The 26,021-nt window shown below is 40.7% G+C and overlaps 1 protein-coding gene across 1 annotated transcript in view; it reads right to left on the bottom strand.

The window, feature by feature from the left end:
• The window catches only part of CSMD1 (CUB and Sushi multiple domains 1), a 1,583,970-nt gene that overhangs the window by 348,806 nt on the left and 1,209,143 nt on the right, over nt 1-26,021 (bottom strand). Inside the window, exons 18-21 of the mRNA XM_048226225.2 lie at nt 20,215-20,403; nt 10,034-10,150; nt 7,853-8,068; nt 4,869-5,057 (exon numbers count right to left, since the gene is read on the bottom strand). Coding sequence (XP_048082182.1) covers nt 4,869-5,057; nt 7,853-8,068; nt 10,034-10,150; nt 20,215-20,403 — 711 coding nt within the window. The remainder of the gene's footprint in view (nt 1-4,868; nt 5,058-7,852; nt 8,069-10,033; nt 10,151-20,214; nt 20,404-26,021) is intronic.

Raw genomic sequence — 26,021 nt, 5'->3', positions numbered from 1 at the left:
CACAAGGAACTTTCTTAGCAAAGTGGCTGGATGTGAAGGTGTTTGGTGGTGGTTATTCAAGTTTTGTGGAAATTGCAGTGGATTCTTTGAGAACATTTTGAAATTGTAAATTGATTATTTTACATCAATTAACATACACACATATGCTTTGAGAGCATTATTTGAAGAGCACAGACCTTGAAAGTAGCTTGACTATGAAAGGGAGACAGAAAACCTACTTCCTTTCTACTTTGAACCAAGAATTTTTGGTTCCTAAAATAAAAACAAATCAGTAAATGGCATCTATATCTATCTATCTATCTATCTATCTATCTATCTATCTATGACTATGTATACGAAGTGTTATTGATTATAGAGTCTGTAAACATATGAACTCTATTTTATATGTGTGTATATATATATATAGTCTATATTATTTAATATGTGCAATCTTATTGTTATAAAGAATATATAAAATTGCATAAAATGCTGATCCTATTTTTAATCTATTTATTATCCTATGAACCTTCATTTCCTTAATTTAATGCTATTATTGAGTTAACTTTTAAGACTCAACAGAGATTAGCTTCAGTTTTTAATTTTGTTTCAAAGTTTTAAACTAAGAATTAAAGAAATACATGGAAACAATAAACCTGTTGGCATAGGAAAGTAATGTTTAGATAGAATTGGTTAAAAGACTTAAAGTTAAATTTAGTTTATGAAAATACAGGCAAGTTATTTTGTTCTACTATGCCGCTTTGAAATATTTATAATCCATCATACAACTGAGGCTAATATTGTTAACTTTTTTCCCCCATTTTATTCCATCCAAGGACACTGTACTTTGTCCAACAAATAGAATTAATGCAGATGTTCAACGACAGGATAATTCTTGCTTTCATTGATTTTTTTTTTTAATTCTCTCAGCAGATATTATTTGGTAATTGATCTGACGTAGAAATAGAGGCTTATCATACTCCACCTGAGAATATTTTGTGTTCAAAAATGTGTGTTCATAGATGCAATATTAGATTAGGGAATTCTAGTGGATACTGATTTGAATCATGCCTGCTCTCATCTGCCTGTTTTTTTTCCAAAAAGATATCACAAATATCATAAAATATGTGCTCATTCTCAGTATTCAACACCTACACAGATCTGCCCCTTAGTATCCTAAGACAACCAGAATTGTTCTGGTTAGTGATGGTCAGGAACAGGCATGTGACTCTATTTGGGCCAATCAGAGGTAATCCAGGGATTACAACGAAGCCATCCTGGGACAGCTGTTTCACTGGGCCACATGATGTTGGCATTGCAGCACTATGTGCTGATACAGAGCCTGGTCTGATGAAGCCCCCTGGGGGGAGCCGGGAGCTGCCCAATGCTCCCCCAGGGGCATGTGGAGCCTGAGGATAAAGTCAGCACCCAGGTAGAGAGATAACAGGAGAGATAAAAGAAAGGACAAGGGGGGGCGCCTGGGTGGCGCAGTCGTTAAGCGTCTGCCTTTGGCTCAGGGCATGATCCCTGCGTTATGGGATCGAGCCCCACATCAGGCTCCTCCACTGGAAGCCTGCTTCTTCCTCTCCCACTCCCCCTGCTTGTGTTCCCTCTCTCACTGGCTGTCTCTGTCAAAAAAAAAAAAAAAAAAAAAAAGAAAAGAAAGGACAAGGCATCAGGTCCTTGGTTGCAAAGTCAAGTCCATGATCAAACCTCACCTGAAGCTGTCCCAATTTACGACTATTTAGCCATATGGCCAATAAACCTTCATTTTTACTTAAACCAGTTAGGCACCTTTTTCTTTAACTTGTAAAAATTGACATATATTGAATGATATGCATATAATGTAATGCAAAAGGCAGCACAAGAAAGGGCTTGCAAATTTCGTTATGCATCATGGAAGGCATAATGATGTTATTCCCAGTATCCTAAATAAATAATTAGGTGGAAATAGCCCTAAAATGAATAAATGCAAACAAAAAGATCATTTCTCTTTAATTTTTGAGTGAACTGATGAAGAGAAAAATAGTTCTTAATTTAGGTGTTCACTAGAAATTCTATTTCAGATGAGATGCTTATTAGGGAAAAAAACAAAATCACATGCTTGTAATTCAGTTGACATTCTTCCAATGTCACTTGTGATCTCTGGAATGGATTTCCAACTTTTGGCTATGGATCGATCACTCTTATTTCTGTGATTTTAAAAGAAGCAACACACGCATAGAATCAAATTGTTGAGATCAAGAGAGAAGCTTCGGTGGGAATTAATCTTTATTTGTTTGACAAACATCTATGGAATAAGGCACAGAACAGGGTATTGGGGATCAAGTAGTCCCCACTGTAAAGAAAGGTCATCCTAACAGGAGACAGCAACATGGGGGAACTTTAATGGAGTCCAGCTGATAGTAGGGAGGCAGGCTCTCCCTTCTGCCAGTAGGTGACAAGGTAGAAACTCTAGCTCACGAGTGAGATGAGTTCAGAAAATGAGGAAGAGTCAGCCTGACAGGACCGCAGGATGTGCATTGGTGGGTGAGGGGGGAAAGAGAACCATGGTGACCATGAGCCTGCACGCGTTCCCGGAGCTCGTGCTTCAGGACCAGAGTATGTCCTGCAGGGATCTGGGGAGTCTGCCTGATGAGTAATGAGCCTTGTGTAGCCACCGGAGTCTCAGTGCTGCCTGCTCTGAATATTATGGGGGGCTAATTGGTAGGTTCTCCTAAGGGGGGACGTCGAGGGGGCTTGGATTTGGATGGCTCTCTTGGGAGCTCCGTCCTAGAGCCTGGGAGAAGGTTCCCATGGCTGGGGCAGATGGAGTGGGCAGGGGAGCCCGATTCGAGAACCAGGTGGGACACAGACTCCTCAAAACCAGCAACTAATCAGACATGGAGGCTGAGAGGAAAGAAGAAATACGAACCAGTCCCAGATGCCCTGTGGGTCAGCTAGGGGATTGCTGCCATGAGTAACATGCGTATTTCAAGGGATGTTGCAGCCAGATGAGCTGGAAGGAAATTCAGGAAAGCCAGGAAAAATACAAGAAGCTAAATATGGGAAGGATACAGCCAGGCCCCCATGTGTGGTCCCAGTGCAGGGCAGTGGGGAGAAGCCTGCTTTCAGGTACCCTGTGCTCAGATCTGGAACAGCCTGAGGCGGGCAAAGGTCCTGGACCCTTTGCCTCTTAGTGTCCTCATCTGTACAATGGAAGTGACAGCAACAGTGCTTACCTCATTAATTCCAGTGAATTAAATGAATCAATATGTGTAAAGAGCTCAGAGCAGTGCAGAGTCTAGAATTAGGGCTCAATGGATATTAACTGTTTATTCTTATTCTATATTTTGGGCAACAATGTAAAAACTCCAGTAACAAGAGGAACAGTGTAAAGATAATGAATCTATATAAAAGAGACTAACAGGGAATGAAATATAATAATCAAGAGACTACTTAATATTACATGTGTGGAACAAAGCTTTGATTTCACTGGATCAGGAGTTTCTTCCAAATCTTAAACTGCCCTGTTCGGTAATTGTCATTTTGGGGAATGTGGATTCCAGGCAACTCCAGGAATTCCTAGGATTCGGTACAAAATACTGTATCTCTTTTTCTTGAGACAGTGTATAAAAATGATATCCGGATCGCAAATAAAAATCATAACCCCAAAAAAGTGAGAACCACTATTTTAGGAGAAAGCAAGATGATAGACATGGACAGACATGTGCCCTGGTGAGAGAGAAAGATGATTTGATTCATGTTTACTTGTGTAATTTTTTTAAATGAAGTCCTGACTGTGGGATTATCATTAAAACACAAAAAGATGGTATTACTAGCTGAATCAATAATATCGCTAAACCATGCTGATCATTGAAGAGATTCTTTTCCATGGGGGGAAAAATGGGTTTCCCTAAGTTAATTCAGTAATTGTATGGGTTATGATACCTTGTTTGCACAACGCTGCCACCTGCCTCTATTGCATCAGCTGGTAGGACTAGGGTGGGAGTCACGGACTCCCCGTGACTCAGAAGGCTTACAGCCAAAGTGGGCTGCGATTAATCTCCGGATGACATTAGGCAGTTTTCTGTAACTTGAAAGAACCGACTGTCAACCCTTCCCATGCAGCAACATGGCCAAGTGGCAGGTGCCAGACATGATCTCTGGGGTGATAACCAGACCTCACACGTGCAGGTGGAATCCCATATTTAGCTCTGCCTGCCTGCCCACACAACTCTGCTCGGCTCCTTACCTTATGGTAGCTCATTCCCAGATTAGCAGCAAATGAAACTGAGCCGGCATCCTAAACCCACTGTGCTAGCACAGCACCTTGTTGCAAAGTACCCACTAAAGATTCCTATTTCTGGAACGACCTCTTGAATTCTTCAAGAACACACGGAAAGAGCTAACTCAGCGTTGAAATCTCTACAATGCCCACTTTGCAGGAGTATGCCACAATCATCCAATCAGAGAGCTGAACGGAAAAGTAACCACAGAACTAGTATTTTAAATTGTCACCATTATCATACCAGGAGATACTCACTGCTTTTAAGCAATAGAATTGTCAACAGTTGTGTTAATACAGCCTGGCTTCTTCCAGCTTTTATCTTTTCTTTGGTTCCAGATTATTTTTGGTTATATGTAAATATTTTCCTTCATAAATATGCTGGGCACGTGCTCTATAGAATCACCCTTCTTCAGCTGTGAGATCGGAGCGCTGGAAGGGATGGACTTCATACAGAAGGTAGGTACAGCCCAGCGGGCTCACGTCCTCAGGGTAGCAGGGTGCCCGCCGCTGTCCAGCACCCGGACCCCCCGCCCTCCTTCCTTGCCAAACTCGGCCCTGCGTCCTGACTGTACCAAGCCGTATTCCCACTGGATGAATGAAATGAAAGCGTGTGACCACCTACCCACACACCTTGGCAGACGTGCACTCCACACACGACGGCCCCCACCCAGGCACGTAAGCTGGCTTGCACCTTCTAAGCGGTACCCTGGGAAGCAGGAAAACGTCAGAGAGTCCCCAACTCTGAAGTGAAAACCAATTCTTCGGCTGAAGGCAGGGACACCGGGATCATCACAAGGCTCCAAGTCATATTCTGAGACATGAAGAGACAGAGTACATTTGTGGGAAATCGGGTAAATACTCAAAAAGTATTTAGCAAGAATAAAAAATGGCCGTTATATATTTTTTTCAAACTCCTCCATAACTGTTTTGTGGATTGATTTTCTTTGTACTATAAGCTGTCTCATGATGAATGGCATGCATTATATATATATATATTTTTTCTTTTAAATAGAGGTGTAATATTAAAATAAGATGACCCACTTCATAACTGTGACTTTAACAGTATGGAATTATTTCACTGCTAAAGGTAAAGGTAAAGAGCACTTGGAGAATCAAGTGTACACAATTAGGCATCAGTAACTGATCCTCGGGATAAAGCAGGACACTGAGCAGCTGTGTGCAGCCAGCTGGGACTCTGGAGCTCCTTCCCACACTGTCCCATTAGCATCTGTGACATACATCGGGAGGGAAATGACATTCTGATAAAACCTTCCAAAAAAGACAGAAGTAAACCAGACCACCAGGAGAAAAAACAGATCTAAAAGCCTATTGAATTAATGCAAACATCTGAAACATCCCCAGAAGGGAAAATGCTTCATTTGCATAATAAAGTTGCTACTTATTTGGACACTTAAAAAATAAACTTCATTGTATTAATGCCACGGGCAATTGTTGGCAGCCAAGTTTCAAGGCAAAATCCTTCGAAATGAAATTACCCTTTAGCACATCTAAAGAACAAGCTTACATTAGCTCTGGCTTTGCAATCCCAGGTGTGTCTTTCTCTTTTTAAAGACTGAGCTTGTCTGTGACACTAGATAAGTGATTCTTCGGCAAGCTTTACAAATCATTTTCCATTGGGTGTGTGCACACGAATTGTTCCACACGCGCAAACACTGTCACCACATTACTTTTTTTTTTAACATTATTTATTTATTTATTCGTAAGTAGACTTTACGCTGGGCGTGGAGCCCAGCAAGGGCCTTAAACTCAGGACCCTGAGATCAAAACCTGAGCTGAAATCAAGAGTTGGATGCTTAACCAAGCTGCAAAGACCCAGAGAAGTGTGTTTTGTCTTGCCCGTTGTTGTCTGCTTGCTTGTTTGTGTAGGGAGTTTGTGGAAGAAGTCAGCTCTAGAGTTCTAGTCTGACCTTCGGTAATCCAAAGTCTTATTGCCAGCTCTGTGCTGAGAGCGATAGAATTAAACAGATGTTGGGAACAGCACAGACTCCTGAGAAATATCTAGGGAAGAGACTCACAGACTTGCACCATGACCACTTCCTTTCTTTTTAACTTTTAAGTGTTCTGTTTAACTTCAGTTTGGGTCTTGATGAAAGTGAGAGGGAGTGACATTCTAATGGTGGCCCTAATTGAGATTCGCCGGGAAAGAATGTGTAGAAGAATAAGGCATTAGTGTTAGGAAGATTTAAGTCTTTGTTACACAGAGCAGGCAATTTCATGATTACCCCTGATTACGGCAAATTTCCAAGAAATCAAGTCATCTGAGCTCATCCCAAGAGCACCACCAATGCAGCAAAATGCCAGGAAAAATCAACAAAGTCAGATAAAGATAAATGGCAATTGGTCGTAATTATAGGGAGTATAAAATAGTTCGGAGCATCTCAAAATCCCTAAGAAGTCTTTTTCTTTAAGACGCATTTCAATGCCTATGTTGCTAACGATCAGGCGATATTGAGTAAGTGATTATTAACTTCCAACTAAGTATAAGTCACAGGAATGCACCTGCCGCTGACGGAAGAGTGGAAGGCACAGAAACTCTTTGCCTAAGCGTCTCAGCGTTACAACAGGAGATAAGATTAATTCTCCTATATTGTGACAAAGAATCTCGTAAGTGGCATCGGAGGTTATTAAGGTATTGATGTAGTTTCAACGTAGAAGAAATCACTGGTGATTATGGGACTCCCGAACTACCTTACAAAAACAGCATTAGCTCTGGGCTATAAGGAGAGAAGCAGGAAAACACTCTTCTTTTCAAAGCATCCTACACAGAAATGCAAATTAATGTAACTATTGACACCCATCAGAATCACAGAGCAGGAGCCCCCTTTCTGATGGCCGGACTATATGTGTGTCCCTGCAGGGACCTGACCATCATCTGGTCACTGATCATGGTTTATGTGATTAAATTTACCTCATGCATGGCTGACTAGTTTTTACATATGTGCAATTTCTCCTTGTCTATAAAAACACAGTGATACCATTCAGGGCACCATTCATACTAAGCAATCTAACCTGGATGGATAATGTTTGAAACAACAGAAACCCTGAACAAATATTATGTATGTAGCATAATTTAAAATGTTACGTAATTCTGGAGGGTGGCTTTGTCTTGGTGCAGGATTGCATTAATGTAAATGACAAGCTCATTCTCAGCTGTGTGTGTTCACCCTTCTTTTGCTTTTTCACCCTAGAGGTGGCTCTCAAGACAAGTATTGGCATCTGCTAGAGGGCAGGAACCGAAATAATCAGATGACAGCTTTCCCTGAGACTCTCCCAATAAGGACAGTTTGCTCAGAGATTTTGATAGAATTGATGAGGAGAAGTGAGTGAGAAGGGCTTTTCAGGAGAACTTAGTGATATGAACAATCTTCCAGGGATGAGAATTTTCAGAGTCATTTCATGGAGGCAGGGTAGATGTCCTCCCGTATTCCTTCCAGAAGGTTCAGCCTCCTCTGCCCACCAGCTAATGCTTATCAGTGCTCGGACACTTACCTGTAATCAGGCACATGCACGTACACACACACATACGCTCACACAAAAGTTACTATTATCACCTGCGAAGAGAAACCTCGGAAGAGAACAACGTACCTGAAAACGTGATGTTGAAGCCCTCGTAGGAAATGGAAAAGTCTGATATGAACCGAAGCTGGGCAGTGAAGTTTCCAAACAACCCTGCCTTGATAGTGTGAGGCAGGACGGACCCTGTGAGTCTGGCCACGGGCTCCGTGAAACTCCCATCCTCTGTGATCAGTAAATAGTCATGGGAGCTCTCAAGGTGGAAGGTGTGAAAGATCATCTGAACGCCTGAGAGGCACAGAGACAGAGGGAGAGGGGGAAGGAGAAGGAAGGAAAGGAAGGGAGGGAGGGAGAGTGGGAGAGAGGGAGAGGGGGAGAGAGGGAGAGGAAGGGAAGGGAGAAAGGAAGGCAGAGAGGGAGGGAGGGAGAAAGGGAAGGAGAGATATCAGTAAACAGCTGAGGAAAAATATTTTCTTCTAGGTTTAGAGACACCAAACTCTTGAATCAAAATATAATCTTAATATGCAAATTTCACTTCAAAGTTTCAAAAGAAAATACAGAGAATGGATACAAAGAATACATTTAGAAATGAAAGAAGGGGATAAATATTCAAAATAAATGTGTAAGTATATAAAAGTACAGGTACAGGTATAGATTAGACATAGGATTATAGGTCCAGATAAGGACAGAGATTTAGAGTCAGACAGACACACAAGTACAACATGGTGGGATGTTTATGGTGGACCGCAAGTAGCAATGGTCACTAGGAAAGCATTTGTTCTAGAGGAATAAAGGACCAGATAATTTTTCCATTTATATTTAACAAGTATCCTTTATAATATCTTAGGTTGGATGTCTAGCATATAAACTTATACAACTGAGGGAAGAAATCTTTGAAATAATAGTTTTAGGTTCCTCTTACGCATATGTTCTCGTATTAACCATACCAACAAAGTATTAAAGGATTCCTATAGCAAAAATAATAAAATCAACTATGAATAACTCCTTTTAAACAAAAATACTCATTTTTATGATGACAAAATCTTGGTCACTCACAATTTGTTTCTTTATTCTCCATTTCCTTCAAGGAAATTCTTTTTTCTTTCTTTTTTTTTTTCTTTTTTTTAAGAAAGAGAGATCATGTGAGCTCGAGTGGCAGGAAGGGGCAGAGGCAGAGGGTGAGAGAGAATCTTAAACTGAGTGCAGAGCCTGATGTGGGGCTCGATCTCACGACCCTGAGATCATGACCTGAGCCAGAATCAAGAGTGATGCTTAAGCGACTGAGCCACCCCGCCACCCCAAGGAAATTCTTAACATATATTCATGACACATGCTAGCATAGTATAATATGGGATATATAATCAAATCTGTCAATTTAATATCAAGTTCAGTTCAATCTAAGTGTAAAGACAATGTTTCCATGATATTTATGTGATTAGAATTCCATACTATCTCCTCAAAAAGACAAATTCAATCCCACAGAAAAGACCCAGGGTACAGTCCTAAATCCAGTACTTATGAACTACATTTCTTGGACAAATTATCAATTTTCCTGGCCTTTACTATGATTACCTATAAAATGAAGATAATGAAATCTGCTCCATAAATCATCCCTGAATTATGAAGATAGATGGTTTATTATGTATAATGATACTGATTAAATTTAGAACACAAGGCAAGTACTAAAAGTCATCCTAGGGGCATCTGGGTGGCTCAGTCAGTTGGGCATCTCCCTTCGGCAACATGATCTCGGAGTCCTGGGATCAAGCCTGGGTAGGGCTCCCTGCCCAGTGGGGAGTCTGCTTGGGATTCTCTCTCCCTCTGCCCCTCCCTCCACTTCTGCTCTCTCTCTTTTAAATGAATAAATAAAATCTTTTTAAAAAAGCTATCCTAGATTTATCATCACAGAAATGAAAACTTTTGATGATTTCTAATTTCCTTTGATTTAATTAATATTTGTGTTTTATCTGATCTATACCTCTTTTCCTTATCATCATACCTACTTTTCAAGCATAAATTCACCCACATAAATCCACGTTACCTATAGAAAGTAAAACAAGAAATCTCCTTTTACAGTAGCATCAATCATTGTAGACCATTTTTGTTCTAAAATGATCTAAAACATCAAAATTAACAGTTAAAATATGTGAAGAAATCAGTTACCTTGTTTGTTCACACATGCATACTTTTTGCTTTGTTCTTATATTTGTACTTTATTATTCTGTATGTATAAAATCCATGTAATAGTCTTACCCTTTCCATGAGACACTTCAATGGTCCATGTACAGTTTAGAGAGTTTGGGTAAAAATCTGGAAATCCAGGAGAAAGGACTGTTCCACTCTTCCCATGGATGTAACCTCCACAGAGAGCTTAAGACGATAAGGAAAATGATTATTGTCATATTAAAGTTTCACAGTAGTTGCTAGAAGAAAGTACTTTTAAAGTGACATTTACTTTGCACAAGGACTAAAAGAGTATCAAATATCACCTCTATGAAACATAAAACAAAACTGAAATTTTATTTTACTCACAATTATAATATGCCATAGAAAAGTGTCCTAAACAGTACAAAACCTAGCAAAATAACAGAGTAAGGTAATAATGCAAAGTAAGCTGCGGTGGAATTTTGTGTGGTAACTTGACTGAGCCATGGGATTCCCAGCCATTTCTGTGAGGATATGTTTGGATGAGAGTAACATTTGTGTGGGTGGCCTGAGCAAAGCAGACTGTCCTCCCTAATGTGGGTGGGCCTTGTTCAATCAGTTGAAGGCTTCGATAGAACAAAAAGGCTGAACCTTCCACAAATGAGATGAGACTCCCCATCCCTGATCTCCTTTGAACTGGGGAATCAGTTGTTTTTTCTCTCTTTGGATTTGAGCTGAAACACTGGCTCTTTCTGAGTCTTGAGCCCACCAGCCTTCAGACTGGAATTTACACCATCGGCTTTCCCATGTTTCCAGCTTATCTACTGAAGGTCTCAGGACTTGACAGCCTCACAACCAGGTGAGCCAATTCCTTATAATAAATCTCCCTCCCTCTCCCCCTCACCCTTCCTCTCCTTCCCTCCCTTCCTATCTCCTACACATACACACACACACACACACACACACACACACACACACACCACAGGTTCTGCTTCTCTAGATGACACCGACTTATACAATTACAGCTTCAGAAATGATGTAGGTTTGAATTTTTTAGAGCTGCTGGTCTTAGCAGCTTTTCAGTTGATTTCAATCCTCATCAACAAAATCTGGCCTGTTCAATATGTCTTGGAGATCCATTTTTGAAGGAAGAAAAAAAGCTATATAATAATAATTTGAATGGGAAAGTAGAAACATTTAGAGAATCAATATGATAAGGAAGAGTAAGTTCTCTCTCTGTTACCATGTCCTCGTATGCACACATGTATTCACGCTTCCTTTTTGGAACTAGGTAAGATTATCATTAAATGACTGATACCTGCAATAAGTTTTCTTATTAATATGGACATCTTGAACTGTGTCTCCTAAAAATTAGTTCCATAAGTAATATTTGCAGAAGAATTAGCCAATTTATTGAAAGATGTGATACTTCCCATCATGTTCACTCATCGTAGATTTTAAGGGAGCAGGTAATCTCTTTGAATACGCAAACCAAATGGGAAGAGTTATATCAAAATCAGCAAAATAAAAACTTTTTGAGTGGGTTCTGGAATATTTTAACAATGTAAGATTTTCACATCTTAAAATTACGTTGATTCTACATTTCATTATGAAAGAGGTAAAATTAATATAACATTTGGAATTCATTCATTCAACAAATATACTTTGCCTTGGGCACTGGAAATGATGAACAAAATAGACAAAAATCTTTGCCCTCATAGAGTCAAAAATCCAGCTGAAGAAGAGAGACTCTGTCCATAATAATGTAAGGAGCAGATTATACACGACTTTGGAAGATGATAAGCACCAGGGAAATAAAGGAAGAAGGAAAGAAGCATAGGATATTCTCGGACTTGTGTGGGGTGGGGGCAGTCTAGAGCAGGTGCTCAGGGAAGTGTACTTGGGATGTGGCTTCTGCAGCAGCACTTAAGACAAATGAGGGAGCCACTGGATACCTGGAAAGAACTTGCATGGAGAGAACCTCCCAAGGACAGAGGCCTGAGCAGGCCTGTGCATGGGACAGGTCTCAGGGCAGATGAGAGGGGAGGGAGCGTGAGCAGTGAGGTTAAACAGTTTCCAGGTGGTGAGAGCCTTGTCACTTGTATGAGTGAGATGTAGGGGCCCTGGAAACTCCTGTGGGCAGGACAGGTGCTCACTGCAGCTTCCGTCTGGTTGCTGGTGCTGTGCGAGAATGGTGGGAGGCTGGCAGATGGTACAGCAGGTAGGACTCTCGCCAGGGATGTGGCAGCAGACATGGAGGGAAGTGGTCAGAATCCCACCATTGTTTGAAAGCAGAGCCACGGGGGTGTTTTCACGAGTGGGATGCGGGCATCATGACACATGATGGTGAGGTTTGAAGGCTGTGTGTGAAGGAACTGCAGGTGAAGGGAGACTGTGGGAGAAGCATGTTTGGGGTGTAAACCAGTTCAGTTCCGGATCCATGAAGCCGGGTGTCTCCTACACATCCACGGCAAGTGGACGTACAGGTCTGACCAAGGGACAGAAGCAAGAGCACACGCAGGGGAGACCATCGATGCAGGGCTGTGGGTGTGGATAGGGAGCAAAAGCCCGGGGCATTCCAATGGTAAGCAGCTTAGGGAGGTGAGGACCTTCAACAAGGGGAAGGGGAAAGGAGTGGCCAAGGAGTGGACGGGAACCAGCAGACGGTGCAGCCCCGAATACAGACCCACGTGTCCATAACCTGTCACCTGTCTCTGATAGGATCCTCGTTAATCAGGATATTAGCTTCTCAAATATTTATCAAGGACATAACCATAATGAATGAAAACCAGCTGATGTAAAATTGAGATATCATATATCCAGTTATTTGCAGTAATCTTGACCTTAAAATCTGCACACGCTATAGAAAACTGATTTTTAAAAAAGAATTTCTGTCCAACTACATTTAAAAGCTCTAAAATTTATCAATCTCTGCTTCATCCTCTGTCCTCATGCCATCAAAATAAAATGGATGATTATATACTAGGGAGAAGCTCAGAAGAAAGACCTCTGACCACTGATGTTTTCCTTCAATTTAACACACAGCCCAAGAATCACAAACCAACACCATCAAGCTGCCACTTAGGAGCAAAGTAAGAAAGTTATAGATAAAGCTAATCTGCTGCTCATTTTGAGTCATATATGTGCAAATGCAACACAGTCTAATTCGCCCATTATGAAGATTTTTGAATAAAAATAACTCATCTGCAAAGCGTACTTTTTTTTTTCTTTTTTTAGGGAAAGGAGATTTGATACACAGAAAATTGCACTGGTAGTCTGACCTGATATGGAAGAGAGAAGAGAGTCAAATAAGAGACCCAACTCCGTTTTGACTGTCCACGTGGGTCTCTGACCATATTCACACGCGGACACATCTACATTCCCCTCAGTAGAGCGACAGACACCTCTGCCTACAAACGGAATGACAATCATCTGTTTCTTCTGCACTGCAGTCTTTTCTGGGGAGTTGTACAAACCACAGTAAACTTCTACTTTTGCTCTCCTCAGGGCTATAATTTCTTGAATTGCACTTTTCTATTTCTATTCTGCACCCACTGTCACAGACCCAGAGACATTATGCTGAACTCTCTTGGGCAGAGAACGAAGGTGTACAGGGACTAGGAGGGACAAGAGAGGAAAACATGTACAGTAGGCTTGCCCAGGGGAGCTGATGGACCGCCCAAACAGGGCTCAAGTTCTGCCTTTGGCTCTCTGCTTTGACCCATTCATCCATCCAAACCTCCATCCAAAACTATTTCCTGAGGAAGTTCCTACTACTCTCTAAGCCCTCCCCTTTGCTCTTTGGCACACAACAATGAGTAACAGGAACTCCCTCTTCTTTCCAAGTTCACGTCCAAGCACACAAGGCAAATAATTTATAGAAGTAACTGAGCATGACTAAGTCTAAGAACAAGAATCTTCGCTGGTTCTCAGAACTCGAAGAAGGTCTAGGTGATTGGAGTACAGTGGGCTGGTGGGGCTGCCCAGTGACTGCCACGTGTCCATCTGTGCAGAGGTCCATTCCCACGATGTGGACTATTGCACAGGCAATAGAAGGATGGAGAGAGTGCAGGCTATCTGAGTCGGCCCCGTGTTCACAGACTGCTCTGTGACGGGCTGTCGGCGGCCAGTGTACTGCAGGGACTTGGGGTGGGGGTGCTCCTGGTGTCCAGGCAAAGCCCACAGACTGTCCACGGATTGTGCAGGTGTCCTCTTTCCGTCACCTGATTCTCGCCCTCACCTGCCAGACCCTGGCCGAAGTCCTGTAACGCGTTCCAGTGTGCAGACAGCTATTTTGTGGAGCCCAAATCCTGGCTTTAATGTTTACTTCTATATGTCTGCTCTGCTTGGACTAGAGACAGGCAAGAGTAAAGCATGTGGACAATATCCGAGGCATCAGACATTTTGCATTCGGGGGTGATTACACCAGAGGAAGGAGAGCTGACAGATTCTCCTCTCTCCTGGGAAGATACCTTTATTTCCACAGCACCAGCTCTACTGACAACCCTGATAGATCTCAGATTCACATGTGAATCCCTGGTTTCCTTCTCAAAGCCCAGCTGAATTTCCCACTGCCTGCTAAGGCTCTCTGAACGTAACCTTCTTTCACGGCCCTGTCTTCACAAAAGCACTTGTGTTTCTCAGTTGTCACACTTCCAGAAACTGGTGTGTTTCTCTCTTGTCTGATTCATGCCCCAGCTCCCCTCCTCCTGTCTCTTCCATAAAGAGATGTACAGTGGGAGCCCACCGTATCCTGCCTGATTTGTTTGTCTTTTGTTTTTCTCCACTTTCCTTGTTTGCTTTAAAGTGCTAATAAAATTCTATTTAAAGCAAAAACCTAATGGGGTGGCACTCTATTTCCAATTATCCATGGACTCTCCATATCCTAAGGAGTTACTGATTTTATTCCTTCATGCCTTCATTCATTCATCCATTTAAGCTGGAATTTTTTTCCCCATAAGAAATTTTGCAAGGAGCCCCTACCAATAAAAGGCAGAACAATTTAGAGCTGTTCAATTAAAGCAGAGGGTGTGTTCCAAGCCCTGCCATCATCCCCAGCTTTTCCTCACAGAAAGCTCGAGCCCCACTGTGGGAACATGGCGCCCTCCAGTTTCCAATCTCCCCAATGGAACCGGGTCCATGCTCATAGGACTAGCATGAAAGGCCTCTGAATGACCTTGGACCTTCCATCCTCCACAGCAAATGATTTCCTATCCCCCAAATCCTCCAGCCCTTTTACACATCCATGCCTGAACCCCTACTGAACCCCCTTACTTCCAATCCTTTCTCTCAACCTTATCCTTAAAGATACCTTTTGACACCTGCCTCCCAAGACTTTCAAGATTCCAAACTGCAGCTATGATCTTTTCCATCTCTTTATTCTCAAACACTTTTCCTGTGCCTAATAAAACACTTATTTCACCAGCTGATTTAAAAAATAAGTCTTTCTTTTCTCTATGTTAATACATTATAAACCTCTCAACTGTGTGGCTGGAAAGACAGTAGTTTTCCAAAGTATGTTGGTGGAAAGAGTCAACAGTTTACAAAAATATTTATTGAATGAAGAAATTTTTCCAGAATTTTTCTTGCACTTGTCTTTCACCAAATAAAAGGGAGACAATGTACTCAAATGTTCACATCATTTCTTTAAAACTTGAGTAAGCTAAGGCATAAATAATAAGAATGAAGCAATGCTATGAAGATGTGAGAGATATAGCGTTTCTCTTTGTCTCATGGTGACTTAAAATATTATAATTAATTCTTACTTCTTCTTTCATTCCCATAGCTATGACTTTTTAAAGGTTTAAACATCCTATTGATGTATCATTTGCCACAATAAAAACCCAGGGGGTTTAAGAGATTGCTTAAGATTTGCAAATGCAACAAGAACAATCCTTATGGTTAAATGAAAACAATCAAGCATGACTGACTAAACTCTCACATCAAACTCTAAAATCTCCTAATGTTTGCAGATCTATTAATAGCCTTTTATCATAAATTTGTTATTATCTGAAATAGTTTCTAGTGAAGCCAAATCAAAGCAGATAGCTTATGTTACAAATTCCATTAGAAGGGTTAAATTTCAAATTTACATGGGTTTAAGTGGGGAGAAAATAAAAGATAAAATGCATAAATCTCATGCTTTATTTTCTATGGAAAATATCAAATATAGACTCATTTCTACAGCATGTCAGTTACTTGCAAAGTGCTAGAAGCCCTTCTCTGTCCATCCTCACTTCATGTCTCCTAGATAATCTCCTGTGGAGCATTTTGTTCGTTTTCCATTCACTCTACTTCACCAAACCTCTGGGAATTGGCAGAACGTGCTATCGTGTCTGTCCGCTCCCGGGGAGTGTGTCCCTTTCCTCTGCCTAGATGCCTGCTCGCAGGTGGGACACTGAGAAATTGTCCTCATCACAGGAGTCCCAGCTCGAGTGCTGTATTTTAGGTGAGTCCCTCAGTTCCTATCACTATGACTTTAAAATACAACTGAGGCGACTGTATGGAATGGTTAAGTGTATGTGGATGTATATACCTCATGGTCTGAATATTTGCTTTCCCCCAAAACTCATGCTGAATCCGAGGCCCAACATAATGGTGTTAGGAGGTGGGCCTCTGAGATGCGAGCAGGTCACAAGGGCTGATTCTTGCATTTATAAACGGGACTCCACAGAGCTGCCTTGCCCCTTGCACCTGAGATGACAGAGCCCTCTGCAGCCCGGAACATGGGTCTCACAACAACTCCACCATGCTGTGCCTCCAGCTTCAACTCCCATCACGCAGAACTGTGAGAAATAAACTGCTGTTTATAAGCTACCTAGTCTATGGTATTTGGTTATAGCAGCTTGCATGGGTTAAGACAGACTGCCTAGTTATGTGGGATTATATATTTAAATTAAATCAAAGTTACACTTTATTGAACTGCATATGAGGAGAAACGGCTGTTAGGAAAGTTAATGATGCTAGTGACATGATGTGATTCTAGAATTCTGGTGAAGGTTGAGTGCATCCTGGTCCTGGAGGAGGGGGGGCATTTGGGCAATGCAATTTGCAGGGACACAGAAGGGGCTAACCACCGCATGCGCGGGTTTGCTTGAGGGGAAGAAGAGGGCAAGAGTGAACGGGGGGGTCTGCCTACGTTGTCTGCTGGGCAGGGCAGAAAACAACCTTGGCCAGATACTGAAGTATTTAAACTAAGGAAGTTACCCCTATTAAATCAAGAGTACATGGAGACCATCGTTGTTCTTTCTTGAGAAGAATCTAATTTAAAATCAAAACTACAGATCTCAGTTGGGTCATGGTAAGTATCTCTCACCGGCAAACATCAGTTCTCTTTACCAGATCAAGATGTAGTTAATTGGACGACTGTTGTGTATTTCCTTATGATGAACCAGGTGCTTTCATCACAGAGTTTAAATCACAATCAGAGACCTCAACTTTTCAATTTTCCCAGCTCTGCCTGAAAAGTCTGAATCAAGACAACTCGAGAAGCCCTGTGTTAGCCATTGCTCAACCAGGCCACCCCAAATGAAAATGTAAACAAGAGAGCAATTTATACGTGTTCCACCCCTAATTTCCATTTTGAGCTTTAGTCCAAAATTAAAAAAAAAAATTATATTTGCACAGTGGCACCCAATAAAGTCTTGTGTTTGCATATCAGGTAAATATTCCAATACAATTACTTACATGTGTAGCCTGCTGCAAATTTTGGATTAAATAATTTAATAAATATTCTGATTGACGTTCAGTTACACATGAATAACAACTAAGTACTTTAAGGGCTAGGCCTTTATCAGACTTCATGTCCTTGTAATTATTGCCAATAAAGAACCTTACAAATATACTAAATAGCTTTGTATACGATCTATGATATTCTCAGATTTTACAAAATTTTAATGAGTCCAGCAGCTAGCATCCTTCCGACACTGTTTATTAATCACATGGGTAAATTTTATGTATTTTTTTTCATTATTAGAGTTCCAATTAAAAAAATTAAACATGGTAATAAAAATAAACATAACATCAAAAAAAAAAAAAAGTAGAGATAGAAGTTGAAAGTCTCTCTTCCCTCTCCCTACAGCCTGCCAGTCTCCCCAAATGAGAGCATTGGGGGTTACAGTTTTAGAATGTCTGTTTTCAGTCACCTTCTGTGCATATTGTGTGAATGTGTCTATAATTACATACATGTACATATGCTCACATACACAACATGCATTATCCTGTTACTGCTATCTCTTTCCTCCAAAAAGAGTGTATCATTTTAAATTCCTAACAATAGGGTAGATTGCACAGGCAGTTCCGTAATCCCACAATGATACAGAAATTGACCTTTCTACTTTTTTTGCAAATCCAACAGGGTGGAGAAATTATCATGTTTTATTTGCATTCTCCTGAGTCCGCATTGGAGTGCGCATATTTTAAAATGTTTATGGGCCTGTTGTCTCCTTCTGTGAACAGCCTGTGTACATGTTTTCCCCATGGATTTAGTGTCTTGTGTGTGTCATCGTTTTCCTTCCACACATTTGTATGATAGCATGATTTAGAATCACACACATTACACGGACAGAGCAATTATTTCTATAGTCTAACCCTTTTCTTTTACTTTTTTTTTTTTAAATAGAACTTTTAATTTGTGTATAGTGAAATCTGTCAATATTTTTCATTAGGTGTATTTAGATATCCATGTTAACCAACATCATTTACGAAACAAGTCATCCCTCCCCGTGTATTTGGAATAATTTTAACAAATGAAGTTCCTATACAGGCGTAGATTTGTTATTGGAATGCTTGTACCATATCACTAATCTATGTGAGTACTTTTGCACTGACTTCAAATTATTTTATTTAAACATGATATTTGGGATGCTTTGATCCCAGAGAGAGTCCTTTCTTATCATTCTTAAAAATATATATTTCTATTTGGAGGCTCTACTCTTCCAGATCAATTTTTTAACATGTTTATAAATTTCTATTAAAAAATCCAAATTATCTTTAGACTTTGCTGAAATTAAAACTCTACTTGTAGAAAATTTGTATATTTAAATTTCCTCCCTACCATCTAGAAACATACTTAGTATTACCACTTATTAGGATATTCTTTTGTATTCTACCATGAACTTCTAAATTCTTTTAAGATAAACTTTCAAAAAAAAAAAAAGATAAGCCTTCATCTCTCCCGTTAGATATACTTCTGAAAGCTTTAGTGTATATAGATATTATACTTCTAATATGTTGTGTCCTTTGTGGAAATCCACTGATTTATAAGTTTTTTCCTGAATGCAGTCTTCTACTAGTACTCACTACCCAATGTGACTATCTTCTCTTTATAATATTTATAACTTATACCATTTTCTTAAATTATTGCATGAGTTTGGATCTTCTGGATAATGTAAAGTAACATTTCTGATACTGAGAAAGTTGTTCTGTTCTTAACATTCATGGGACTTTTTATAATAATTTGCTATTAAGTGTAATGCTTTCATAGATAAATTCACTTATTTTATGGTTCTCTGTAAGCCATGGATACACCACGTTATAACATTGTTGAAAAAAGGTTATTGGGAAAAATGTTGTTTCTTTCATAGAAACAATGTTATAATGTGGTTATATTCATGGCCAAAGGACAAATCCCTTACTTTGTTTGCAAATGATCAGAAGCAACATACTTGTGTATCTGGTTATTGTAACTATACACTGCATAGCATCAAGTTGAGCAATTCACTATGATCAGGGAGAATGTTATCTGTTTTGAGACTTCCAAGAGCAGATCTGTGCAGGGCAGAGGGAGTGGCTTGTATGACCAAGAAACCACTTGGGGATCTTCTGAGAAAATACTTCCCAGTTCTCCGGGGAAAGAGGTCCCCCAGAGGTGGGAGCTCAGAGGGAAGAGTGCAGACCCCAGAGAGTTGTTGAATGCTTGGACCTGGTCTGGAGGAAAGCCAGGTCTGATGATGTGCAATATACATACTCACTCCCTGTTTCACATGCTACTTTCAACAAATGTCCCGTGGAAGAGCACATGCGTAACTAAGCTCCATAAGTTTCAGTGTTTGAGATCAAAATTGAAGGTCGCCCCATAATTGTTCACATTGCTTTCTAAGCAGATGCTCTACCTCATAGGAAAACATGTGCTGGGTAAACTTTAAGTGTTACACGGAAATATTTTTAAGGTGTACACCTTTTCATGTCATACTGCCCCGTGAAATCCCACACATACCACCCAAACAATTTAAATATTTCCACATCTCTACATTTCTTTCTGATTTCCAGCTTCCTCGACCTCCACCTACCATCACAGCTGGGTAACGCATGGTTCCACTGATGGTTCCTCTCGCAGATCAGGGGCTCGTCATCACTGAGCGTGTATCCTGGATCGCAGCTGAACGTCACTGTGGATCTAATGCCAAAATTACTGCCGTGCCGATGACCATTCACAGGGATTCCAGGGTCGAGGCAGGAGTCCGACTCCAGGGTCACACCTGCACGCACAGAAAAAATGCATTACATATGGAACTCCGCTGGTTTCTAGAAAAAAAAAGTCTGTTCCATATATGCATAAGATATTCTGAGACATTATCAGACCCAAAAAATTATTCAGGTGAATCCCAAAATCCTTAAATGTAAAAAAATAAATATATTTTCATGTATTTGACCCTGTTTTTCTGTGTAGAGAGATACATTGTTAACTACTTACCAGATGACATGTATGTAGTAAAACCTTGAATAATCCTCTGATGTCTGAATTTTACTTCTTTTCATCTGAAAACCAGTACTAAATGAAGCCTGTATTTTCCTGTTTTCTATCTCTAGCCTACCCCTCCCCCTTCTTATTATATTTTATGTTCCAATTAGATTTTGGCAGTCGTCACACTTCGACTTTCATAGACATGCACGCAGGCACCCAAGTCCATACACATATAATGTAAATTAAAACTGCACTGGATTTGATTTTCTAAAATTGCATTCCATACGTCCATGCGTTTTTCAAATTTGCACTTAAGTCAGCCACTTTCGAGATGGCTACAATTAGCCTATGCTAAAAGACGCTAAAACGTAAAGTGCTATAAAAAGTCAAGTGATTATGATCATGTCATTATAAGAGTTTCTTTTCTCTGTCTCTGAGATTTCACTTTATTTTTGGAATATATATTTGAACAGATAAGGAAAACGGGAATGGGGAAGATATCATTGTGATGGTTATGTATTCAAAGAAATAAAAAAGACTTTGCTGTAGCTTTACACAACTCTCAACAAGGCTCAGAACATAACAACAATGACTTGGGCTATTAGTCAAAAATCTGAAATCATTACCAATCGTCAGACTGCTTCACCCCCACCCCCCAAACGATCTTTGGAATAACATTTCCAATCATTGCATAGATTTTACCAAAGTTGGAGTGATGTACCTTACCTTATACCCTCTCTCATTAAGTCAAATACATGATATACAGCTAAGGGGTGGCTTTTTAGAACAAACAATAAGTGACAATATTTGTTCATTAGAATGGCAAAATGTGATTCCGCAGACATCAGATCACAAGGAGGACAGCTGAGCCACTACTGAAAAAGCAGGTCATAAAGAATGTGCTTTCCAAGAGAAGTCTAGCTCCTAAGATGTAACCTGTAAACCCTTAGAATTTCTTGAGTTCTGGGAGTGTCTTTAAGGTTCCTGGCATGCTCCTGGGCTAAGAGGACTTCAGGTTACCCTACAAGGAAGGGGCAGCTGGAGATGGAGTTCAACCACATGGCCAATAATTCAATTAACTATGCCTCTGTAATGAAACACTGACAAAATCTTCAGACACGGATGCACCAGTGAGCTTCCCAGATTGGCGGGACTGTGCATATTGTTACATATCATGGCTGGGAGGAGGTGACCCCGTTCATGACTCCATGGAGAGAGGACAAGCAGAAGCTGCAGGTAGGAACCCCCTTTCCAGATAACACCCTATGTGTCTTTTCCTCTGCCTGGTCTAATTTGGATCCTTTCCCATAATGACCATGACTATGAATACAACAGCTTTCAGTAAGTGCTAAGTCCTTCTATCAAATTATCAGAACCGAGGGTCATTTTGGAACACCCTGAACTTGCAGATGGTTTTACAATTTGCAAAATAAGCGGATTTTGCCCTTTGCAAATCTGTGTGTTTAATCTCAGAGTTCAGTTATACTGGGTAAAAAAATGGAAGATGATCATAGTTTTCCAAAGGAAAAAAATAAAACAATGATCAGAAAAAGCAAAGTGAAAACCAAAAATGTATATAGCACCATTTTTCCCAAGAACTTTTTCTTAAACATTCTAATTAATTTCCTAAAACTAACATGTGCCTACTGCCTAAAACAGCAGGATATAACTGTCATGACTTCTTGCAAAGCACGGCAGCAAATGTTTGCATGCTTTCCTTTCCTGCGTGAGGTACTGTTCTGCCAAAAGCAAGGTGAGCCTCATTAGTCCCCCAACCCATCACCCACTCTGCTCCCCTCTCTTTCTCTCACTCTCTTTTTCTCCCACTACACACACTTTCTTATCCTAAGTCGATGTTTATGACCTCTTCCATAACAGCTCAGAGATTATATGTAGTGAATGCCCCGTATACAATGGGTACATGATACTGGCTGATAGGTTTTGTAGTGACAAGATTAACACAAGAATTCCCTCAAAAGAAGCTTTGCCTAAGAAATGGAGTGGTCCCCAGGTTCCTGACAAACCTGTTCATGGTATTATTCCACTTTGTCAAATGGTTTCCAATGATCACTAAACAACAATATACTCACTGCAGCAAACACAATTAATAGGAACTATTACTTTAGATGATGTGAAAATAATATATTAAGGAATAATATTCATTATAAAATTTATAAATTGTAAGCAAAATTTTTCCCACACAAAATTTGTAGGGAAAAAAAGAGAAAAACATCAGAGGAAACCAAGGCTTACAAATGTAAGCATAGAATTCCTTACATGTGAAACTGAACTAAAAATTAAATACTATGTTGAAGTCATAGCATCATTCATTCATTCATTTTTACAAAACGATGGACAGAAATATTAGGCTGTAAAATTTGCACTTATTGTACTCCTTTGCATTAAAATATATTTGAAGGGATAGTACGGGTGCAGATAACTGTTGAGGGGTAGAATTATAATAGATTTGATGACCAATTCACCTGAAACACACCATATGCACGGATTTCAAAACAAGATGGCAGCAGGGAGAATACAGGGCAAAGTAGGTGACATAGCTCGATGGGACCAGACCTTTAAAATGAACTAAAACCAGTCGGTGAGGACAGGTGGCCAATTTACTTTGAAGGAAAAGTACAGAGGACTTTGAAGGAAGAGTGCTTCAAAGCACTGTTTCGAGCATTTTCCCCTTGTGTCGAGCCCTCGTGATACAAAGAAAAACTGCCATTGGAGGATTTTGTGGAAGTTTTGAATACATGCTGATTCCATCCCAACTGTTCCTTCCTTGGAACTTAACATGACTATGCATTTTTTGACACAAGAGATACAAATCCACTCCTCATCCTTTGGTCTGTCAAATACGTGATCGAATAAATTTGCTCTCCGTGAATAAAAGAAGTTGATGACTTTGAAGACATCCATGTGCAGATTATGTTAATGTACATTTGATATAAGTAAAGTTGTGCTTAACTATCTGTTTTAATACAAGTTCTAGTCCCTGGAAGGGGATGGAAATTCTGAGTATCTTCTATCTCCCAAAGGTGGCCACTTTCCACGGCCTTTGAAAGGGTTTGAAACAGCAGTTACAATCCCATTTTACAGAAGAGGAAATAAGCCAAGAATTTAAGCCATTTGGTCATGTTAAATTGTTTGCTGAGATTCACAGCTCCACCCTAGCCTGCTTTCTGCCTCTCCCCCATGTGTGCGGGTGCTCCCGTGTCCACAGCGTGGCTCATTGTCCAACAGCGCAGCCTCTATATCCATTACATCTCGGTCAGGTTTCCTGTTTGATCTTAAGAAATGTCATTAAATCTCAGAAACTAATCTGTACCACACACACACACACACACACACACACACTTCTTTGTCCACACACACACACACAAACTTCTTTGTCTCTCACAATTTTTTAAAAAATTGCACCGTGTATGAATTGCACAACAGGATACAGACAATTACACGGGTGACTGTTGCTTCTTTCTTGAAATGTCTTTAAAAGAGACCTTTGAAAGCATTTCCCAAAAAATGCTCTAAAATTAAATGGAAAACATCCATATACTTGAGACATCCATTTATTTTCCGGTTCCCTACAAAGTTGTGGCTTTTTAAAAGTGGTGATTCAAAGCTCTACAAACAAACAGCGAACAAGGGCTTATTCTGGGGGCGTAATACAATGACTATTATACAAGGAACTGTATCATATTCCTTATGAAGAGTAAAGTAATAAAAGGACAGACTCTAATTGGACACTGTATTTGTAAGATCGAAGATTTATAAAACTCAGCACACAGAACTACAATTCCAGGTATGCTCTTAGGAAAAACTTGAAAAAAATGACTTCAGCCCTTCTACCTTATAATTCAAAAAGAGCAGAAAGTCATGCTGTTTATAGTAGCTCCCATTACCTTATGGAACCACTGCAGAAGGAAGTCAACCTTGCAGAGAGTGTGGTTATTTCTGCAATGCTTTATGTTTGTAAAGTAGATTTTCATGTGCCTATTTCGGCATGAAGTTGTATCGTTAATAATTTTTTCTTAAAGCAAGGAAGGTTTACAGTGTCAAACATTTATGACAAAATATGAAAGGGGGATGAGCTGTATTATTATTTTCAAATGGCATAAAGAATGGGATATGAATCATTTGCATCACGGGCAACCCATTTTTTAAAGATGTGTTGGGTGAGAAATCCCAGTTGTTTTCTACTACTTCCAATATATTGGCTTCTGAACAGATTTCTTCAAAGGATACTAGAAACAGTCAACATTGTAAAGGGGTTGGTAATGTGTCTTTTTTATGCTCTTCTCGTCTTCCCATCTCTCTCTGCTCTTTATTCTTCTATTCCACGAGTGCTCTCTGCACCACCTCCCCTCCCGCCCGCACCTTCTCCCTCTACCTGGAACTCGTGAGTCAGGCCAGCGCCTGTTGTGGCCTGCCTGGGCTGGGTCAGGCACCTACTGTCACCTTCACACCACCTCCTCGAGGACCTGACAAAAATCCAGAATTCTGGCCTAGAGCGCAGGCATACTGAATCCCAGTAGCTGGAAAGTGCGCTTAGGAGCCTAGATTTTACCAGGATTCCCGGGTGAGTCCTCATGCACGGTAACGTTTGAGAAAAACTGGCTCCTCAGCATCTTTTCTAAACAAGGACGGCGGTCTGAGCTGGGCCCAGGGCTTTCTAAAACTGCTTAGGTCTCCATCCACCCACGGCACGGCAGCACGGAACATCTGAGCTGGCATGCGGGCACCTGTTCCGTTTTCAAGCTGACAGGTAATGGTTACGTGCAACGGCAGCCGACAAGGGCCGTGTCACGGATTCCAGGCCTTTCCAGACTCACTTCCTGACAAAAATGCCGTATCCTGCCCCGCACCTGCTTTTGGGCATTTCCTTGTTTCTCCTCAAATACAGAATAACTGAAATCAATTGAGGTGATAACAAGTGAAGCTTCAGTGTGATGTCCTTCCAGGTAATATTTTCCTAATATACTTTCGATACTGTCCTTCAGAGGAGTTCATATAAAATGTTTGGGGCTTTCTGGAGGGACCTCTAGGAGTTCCCAATGCGAAAGTCAGCATGGGTGTTTAGACCAGTGTCCCTTCTAAGACTGAGGGACAGATGGGTGCTATGGGGACCCTACCCGTCTTCACCACCAGTGATGGCTCTGCCCTCTTCTGTGGTTACAGAGCTAGCCCCCTGTTCTTCGTCTCAAGTAGGAGGGGGAAGGGATTCTAGACCCCATCAGAAATGTCTGACACCCTCACAACGATCGCCCCACTGCAAATGCACCAGCTTCGTGATTGCTTTCTTCTTCAACTGACAGATACCCTGAGCAAAAAAGGACACGAGTGCTGTTGTCTGAGAGCTCACACCCAGCTATGGACAGATGCCTTACTAAGGTCAGCTCTACTGTCACG

This window comes from Ursus arctos, unplaced genomic scaffold, assembly GCF_023065955.2.
Source record: "Ursus arctos isolate Adak ecotype North America unplaced genomic scaffold, UrsArc2.0 scaffold_27, whole genome shotgun sequence".
Lineage (NCBI taxonomy): Eukaryota > Metazoa > Chordata > Mammalia > Carnivora > Ursidae > Ursus > Ursus arctos.
Note: the sequence above shows the minus strand (reverse complement) of the source record. Positions and strands in the feature narration are given on the sequence as shown.